The sequence below is a fragment of the Elephantulus edwardii genome, unplaced genomic scaffold, assembly GCF_000299155.1.
Source record: "Elephantulus edwardii isolate Elephantulus edwardi_28Jun2011 unplaced genomic scaffold, EleEdw1.0 scaffold00133, whole genome shotgun sequence".
Classification (NCBI taxonomy): domain Eukaryota; kingdom Metazoa; phylum Chordata; class Mammalia; order Macroscelidea; family Macroscelididae; genus Elephantulus; species Elephantulus edwardii.
This window is the reverse complement of record NW_006399883.1, coordinates 194,531-202,496: the sequence shown is the minus strand read 5'-3', so window position 1 is coordinate 202,496 and position 7,966 is coordinate 194,531. Positions and strand designations below refer to the sequence as shown.

Below are 7,966 nucleotides of genomic sequence, written 5' to 3'. Positions count from 1 at the left end.
TATCTGTTAATGTCATAGCTCTGATTTCTTTAGTGTGTACTTTAAGCTTATTTTGGTTTTATACCAGAGAAATCTAGTTGCTAATCAATAAGCAATATCTGACAAAATCATATCAAAAGAAAATTCTTAATTTCATTTAGTACTTATAGAAAAAAAAAATGACACCTCTAATCACTGGCCATAAGTCTCACTCAACATTTATACAGTAAAGAATTTAGGCTAAAATTTTTCAATAATTTTTAACTCCAAGGTTTTCAGAGTTCTATAGTTAGACAAGGAAGCAGTCCCCAGGCAGAGTGAGGAAATACCGCATGATTCAGGATCATTAAAGGATTGTGTCAGAGATGCGTCCTGTCTCGATATCTTTTCAAACTCTATGCAGAACAGATTATTCAGGATGCTGGACTTTATGAAGAGGAATGTGGCATCAAGATTGGAGGAAGACTCATCAACAGCTTGTATTATACAGATGACACGACCTTGCTTGCTTAAACTTAGGAGGACTTGATGTGCTTGCTTCAGAAGACTGCAATCTTCCATATAGATTGAAGTTCAACATCAAGAAAACAAAGATTTCACCACTTGATTAACTGCAGCACCATGATAGATTGAGAAAAGCTTGAGGTCATTAACAGGTACAGCTTACTCATTCCCATAATCAACACTCTAGGTACCAGCAGTCATAAAATCAAAAGACAAAATGCATTGGGAAACTCTGCTGTCAGGGACCTCTCCAGAGACGAAGGTACACCTGTTCCAGGCTGTGATCTTCATAATTACTAGCTATGCATCAAAGAGCTGGACAATGACTAAGGATAATGGAATAATTGATACCTTTGAAATTTGGTGCAGAAGAGTCTTGAACATACCATGGGCCAACAAGAGAACAAATAATTCTGTCTTGGAGAGAGTGAAACCAAGTTTCTTCTTGAAGGGTAGAATTTTTTAAAAAATATTTTATTAATTTCAATGAAAATTTACAGAGACTTTGGATTTCCATTCACTCATTCTTGCACTTTTCTCCACTCCAAACTCTCTCCTCTAAGTGCACTACCCTCTTGGAAAAGTAAAAAAAAAATTCTTTCAGTGTTTTACAATCCCCCCCCCCCCCAGGTCCACTCCACTATGCAGCCTTCATTCTGGACTCCTGTCATGACAAAAATACCTAATCACATATCCCTTTTAAACAGCTTTTCCCCTCACCTGTTTCAATTTTGATGTTCCATCTGATATTTGGCCATGTGGCCAGGACAGACCAGTCCTTGGAGAAGGACATCTTGCTTGGAAGGGTGGAGGGACAGTGCAAGAAAAATAGACCCTGGATGAGATGGATTGACACAATAACTGGGGCAGTGGGCATAGGTGTATCAGAGTCAGTGAGACTGGCTCAGGATAGGTCAGGCTTCAGAACTTGTATATTATACATAGGGTCATTCTGAGTTGCATATGACTCAATAGCACATAACAACAACAATAAACTAATATAAATATCGACAAATGTGGGATAGTGTAGGTATGTTTTATATGCCTGTCACAAAAAGTCTTGTAGAAGGTCCTTTGGAAAAATTCTATTTGAATTGCTTCTAGTTATTATGTTTTTTCAAAGTGGACAGAGAAAAAAATTGAGGACAAAATAATTAGTACTGTATTTATCATTCAGGTAAAGGCTGAACGAACATCATTTTGTATAAGCTTGGAATCATGTTAATAAAATATTCAGAATGTCAAATCACCTGTTTGTTATATTCATGATGTTGTAAATACTGCAATGTACAGTTGTGGTGAGTTACAAATCCTGATGAGATGTCTTAAAATACATAGTAACAAAGCAATAAGGCTATTGGTGGTTCAATAATAGAATTCTCACCTTCTCTGTCAAAGACTCAGATTTGACTCCAGGACAGCGCATTTCATGGGAAACCAACAATTATCTATCAGTGGAGGCGGTGAGGTGATATGATTCTGAACAGCTTTAGTAAGCTTCCAGAAAAGGAATAAAAGCCTAAAGGTCTTTGTTTAAAAATTAGTCCAATATAATCCTAAAGTTTATGATGACCTGACTCACAAATATTCATGGGGATAGTTAAAGACCTGGCAATCTCTGTTCTGTTGTGCTTAGGGGTCCCTATGAACCAGGAGCTGACTCACTGACAGCTAACAACACCACCACCAACAGCAAATTTATTTTTCGTATCTGCAAATCCTTTTCTTCGTGATTATATATCAAGATTCCTCTGTGACCATAATACTTTTTTTTTAAATATGCTTGATCATTTGAATTGTGGTGTTGGCAAAGAGTATTGAATATTTATATCTATCACAGACTTCCAAAAGAACAGACAAATCTGTCTTGGAGAAAATGTAGCCCGGTATACTTTACAGGTGAGGATGGTGAAACTTTACATACTTTGGGCATGATATCAGGAGCGCCAGTCCTGTGAAAAAAACTTCTTTCTGGGAAAGGTCAGTGACAGAGAGGACAGCCCCCAAGGAGATAGATTGATATAGTGACTGTAACAATTGAGCATGTCAGAGACATCATGCAGATGTCACAGAATAGGGCAAGGTGCAGATTTGTTATTCATAGGGTCACTGTGAGTACTAACCCATTTGACAGCATCTAACAACAGCGTCCGTAATGAGGTGTTCTGCATACATCGAGCACAGGATGTTTAAGTGCTAACTCAAGGGTGGCAGCCCTCTAGAAGTTCCTCAGGAACAGTTCTGATGCAACAACAATAAATTTCATCTAATAAGACAGAAAAAAATTCAATTTTATGTCTTCAAAAGCAATTATGAAAACAAGACCAATAAATACTGGATAAATTATGAGGGAGAGAATAATTTAAAAGCGATATATGATAGGGTATTATGGTTATTACAAGAGTCCAGAACTAAGGGTGCATAGCGGAGTTTACTCGGGGTGGTGGAGGAGGGTGCGGGGGAATTGTATACCAAAGAAAGAATTTTACTTTTCAAAGAGAGGAGCAAACTTGGAGGGGGGAGGTCTGGGCAGGGAGAAAAATGCAAAAATGAATGAATGGAAATCCAAAATCTCTGTAAATGTTCATTAAAATTAATAAAATAAAATTTTTTAAAAGTGTAAAAAAAATCCCAAGACTAACATTTGAGACGAGAGGGCGCAGAATATTCATAAATGATTTGCTTTTATAAAATATGTTTCTTGCAAGGAATAAAGTAGCACGATGGAAAAACAGAAATCAAACTACTTTTGTAGGCACAATTACTTGAAACATGATATCTTCTGATACAAAAGCTTAGTTTTTTTAATTTCTCAGGTACACTATTTTTCTAATGAATCCACATTGACTGATTTATCATTTGGAATGTCTGAAACGGTCCAAATTCAGTCCAAGCCACTTTCAAGGCATTTTTGACCAGGCCATAAATTATAGTCATGAAATTTTTACCCATGATCCATCATACCATCCATGTGGTCATTTGTTATTCCCTTAGATGCAAAGCTATAATTCTTTCAAAATATATTGAAATACTTATTTTATTCTCTTATTAAACATTAGAAATTGATTCATACCAGTGACGTATTTTCACAGGAAGTGAAAAGTTCTTACTCTGTGTGGTTCTTCTCTGATGATTGTCCAGATGTACCTGCATATTTAGACATGGAGCAAGAAAATCAATCCACAGTCACCGATTTCATTCTCCTGGGTCTCTTCTCAGACTCTCAGCATCCTGGTTTTCTTGTTGCCATAATCCTTCTGATTCTTATGGTGGCCACCACTGGAAATTCTATCCTGGCCTTGCTGATCTGGAGCGATACCCACCTCCACACACCCATGTACTTCCTGCTCAGCCAGCTCTCCCTCATGGACCTCACACTCATCTCTACCACCGTCCCCAAGATGGCTGCTGACTTCTTCTCAGGACACAGAGGCATCTCCCGCATCGGCTGTGGAGTTCAAATCTTTCTATACTTGATGTTAGGAGTAGCTGAGTGTGTTCTGTTGACCCTTATGGCCTTTGACCGCTATTTGGCCATCTGTAGTCCTCTGAGATACCCAGTCTTGATGACCTCCAGAGTCTGTGTGCAAATGGCTGTGAGCTCATGGACTGGAGGTGTTCTTATCTCCCTAATGCACACAATTTATGCCATGCATTTTTCTACCTGTGGCTCTAGGCAAGTTCACCATTTTTTTTGTGAAGTCATGGCTCTTCTGAAGCTGGCTTGTGAGGATACTTCCACCTATGAGAAAGTGGTGTTAGTGTCAGGTATCACTTTTCTGCTTATTCCTTTTGGACTCATCTTGACCTCTTACATTCTCATCTTTCTCACTGTCCTTCGCATGAACTCTCCTGAGGGAAAGAACAAAGCTCTGGCCACATGCTCCTCCCATCTCAGTGTGGTGAGCCTCTACTTTGGCCCAGCCATGATTATCTACATGACTCCAGGTTCATCCCTCCCTGCAGAAGTGGACCAGAGACTTTTTGTGTTCGATGTTCTCATCACCCCAATGCTGAATCCCCTGATTTACAGCCTAAGAAATAAAGAAGTGTTAGGGGCTCTGAGGAAAGTGCTGGGAAGAAGGCTGATGATTAAGCAGGAGAGATAACTGCTTTTGCCTTAAAATAGTTTCTCTATTACTCTGACATTTATTTCTAATGCTATTTTGAAAAAAATAAATTTTGAACTTCAATTTCTTAAACACATAAAGAAGTTAAAATCTTTCTGTCTTCCTAACTTTCTAACAATATTAACTGCTCCACAAAAGGGAGAGATGATTGGGGGAAATCAGATTTTTTATTTCTTTGGAAAAGCTTCTATTTAACAGTGTTACCTAAATTGACTCATCATAAGAAATAGCTAGCTATTTCTCCAGCACCTTAGAACTTAGGACTCAAAATTTTAGTGGAAGAAGCCTAAACATAGGGATTTTAATAAGCTTTATGTGATTTTTTTAATATCCTATTCAGTAATATGTTTGTTATTCCTTTACAACCACCAACCCTACAAATAAAGAGCAATATCCGCCAAAAACCCATCTAAACACTTATGTTTAAATTATTCTAACTCATATTAACTCTCCACCAGGTATCTGGCAGTGTAAATCTTGGGTCAGTAAGGGTTCTGTTCTGACTTGATGGTATAGAGGAAAAAATAACTTTAATAAATTCTGTGTCTTGTCTAAATGCATAACTCAGAATCCACTGGTATAGTACAAATATTTAAGCTAGTATAAAATCCAACTTTGACTGTATTTTCACTGGTTTAGATAGGCTATGAAACTAACCTGATCATAACTGCTTTAATTTACAACATAAAAAGTACATGAACATCCATGAAAATATGTGTTTGCTTGATAATTTAGATGTTAACCTTCAATGTACTTGATAGTTGTTACATGTTGAGAAATATGCCAATCACATTATTATATGGTAGTTGCCATTGTCGATTGCTGTTGTATTGGGGGTGACTCATAGCGACTCTATGAACAAAAGATCGAACACCTTTCCGTAACTATCATCATTTCTCCAAGTTTATAGAGTTTCCAGAGGTATGTGGTTTAGAAAGTGGATGCCATTCCTCCTTCCAAACTGTTTTACAACTGTGAGCTCCACCAAACACTGTCCACATTGGGAAACCATTCTGGTGTTTGATACCCCAATGGTACAAGGTTCAGCATCACAGCAACCCAGACTACTTCATACTGCACATTGACAAAGAGTGATGTATAAAGTGGAAGAGTGTTCCTCCAGATATAACAGCACTAATTTCACTTATCAGTGGTTAAGTGTCATCAAGTCAAATACAACTGAGTGTAAGTTTTGCACAAAAGACCTAAACTTTGTTCCATAACTAACATAATTTCTGTACAGAACTCTGTTCTATAACTACCATAATTTCTGTAGATTTATAGAATTTAAAGAGTTTGTAGAGTTTCCAGAGGCATATAGTTTAGGAAGTGGATGCCGCTCTTGCTTCCCAGCATAAATCAATCTGGAAGCTCATCCCAATGCTCTACATACGGGGTGACCATTACGGTATTTCACAAGGCTATGGAACAGTGTGCCACATCACAGCAACACCAAGTTGTTCAGTTCAGCAAAGCGATGAAAGACTGCTGTGTCATCCAAGGAATATTCATTCAAAAATTAGTAAATTTAAAACTTGTGGAGTTTAAAGCCACTCCTATGAGCAGACTTCTGCCCTAGACTCAAGGACACCGTCTCTTGAGAGGAAAAGAGCAATAATACACATCAAACATGACCTCAAAAACTTCCCTTGTCTATCAGAACCACCATCCAAAAGCAGCAAAAACCAAACTATTATATTGTAGACCTAATAAAAAACAGCAAAACAAAAATATACTGGACTTAGGCATTCGGACAAAATCAAGATTAGAGACATCCTAAAAATAAGTATTCAAATAAATAGTGTTATTCACCAACACAAGAACATAGAAACAGCCCAGGTTTCTAAACACAAGAGAATGGATTGAGAAGTTGTCATACATTTCATGCAATGGACTACGATGGAGCACGCAGGAGCAATGATTTTTTAAATTACTACCTAACTTGGAAGGAACTGGAGAGCATTATGCTGAGTGTACTAACTCAGTCCCATAAGGACAAATATTGTATAAAACCATTATTGTAAAATGAGTATGAGGATCTGAGGGAAGGGGGATGGTGGAAGCAGAGGGGTAAGGATATCCAAGCCAGGAGGGCGAGTGTTAATCATAGGGTCACTCAACTTGATGCATGTAGGGGGTGAAGGAAATGGGAAAGATCTTGTGTGAAAAACAGTGTCTACAAACTTTGTACACAAATCAGTATAAAATAAAATTTTAAAAAGGAAAATGAAAAAAAAAAGCAACATGGCACTCAACTTGTGTTGTAATATCTGTTATGTATTTATTGGTATCTGTTATGTGTTTGATAGAATGCTTAGTGACTCAATTTTGCATTCATCACTCTTTATATTCTACAATATTTCTTATGGTAAATCATATCCCTCCATCCTATATAACATGAACCTTCTTATTTAGTTATTCAAATATTTTTTCCTGTATTACATTAATCCATGTGTGAAGCAAGGTATCAAACTTGCTACTTGATTGAGTGTAGACCTGAAGGAGTTAACCCAAAGGAAGCTCTTCTCTGGAAAATGGAATATACCAGCAGCTCCTGGAGAAACATTAACGATCTTTTCCATACAATTGATAGCCTTCAAAATCTCACTGGAGGATCAACTGTGAGTCAGTTCTGACTTGATGGTAATGAATTTGAGTTTTGTTTTTTACTAGTTGGCTTATTTTTTCTACTTACAATAAAGAACAGACTACCCTTGGTGATCTAGGGATAGGAAATGTGCTGCCAACTCAAGGATGGACGATTTGAATCCACAAGCTGCTCTGCTGGTGGTGATGGGAGTTGGAGGTATTTTCTCCAGCACTAATTCAGTTCCTTGAAACCCTCAGGAGGGTGTATTTTAAGTAGGTTTCAGATCCACAACAGTGAATTTGAAGTTTGTATTTTTGTTGGAGACCTTGAGCACCAGTGAGAGTAGACCAAATGAGCTCTGGGAGGATATCAAGAAAATCATCCATGAAGAATGCGAAAGATCATTACAAAGGCTGAAGAAGAAGAAAAGACAAAGATGGATATCAGATGAGACTCTGAGTGTTACATTAGAGTGCCGAGAAGCCAAAGCTAAAGGAAGAAATCAAGAAATCAAAGGGCTGAACAGAAAATTTCAAAAGGCAGCTCAGGACAACAAAGCAAGATACTATAATGAAATGTGCAGAGAGCTGGAGCCAGAAAATCAAAAGGGCCAAACTTGCTCAGCGTCTCTTAAGCTGAAGGAGTTGAAAAACAAATTCAAGCTCTGGGTGGCAATACTTAAGGATAGTTTAGGTAGAATGAGAAATGATCCAGGAAGTATCAAAAGAAGATGGAAGGAGTACACAGAGTCACTGTATCAAAA

General features: G+C 37.7%; 1 protein-coding gene across 1 annotated transcript; it reads left to right on the top strand.

Annotated features, from left to right (window-relative positions):
• The first annotated feature begins 3,644 nt into the window (after window positions 1–3,644).
• Window positions 3,645–4,592, top strand: LOC102846955 (olfactory receptor 2T27-like). Its single transcript, XM_006893956.1, has one exon. It carries the CDS (start codon window positions 3,645–3,647, stop codon window positions 4,590–4,592), a length of 948 nt encoding a protein of 315 aa, XP_006894018.1.
• The last annotated feature ends 3,374 nt before the right edge of the window (window positions 4,593–7,966 follow it).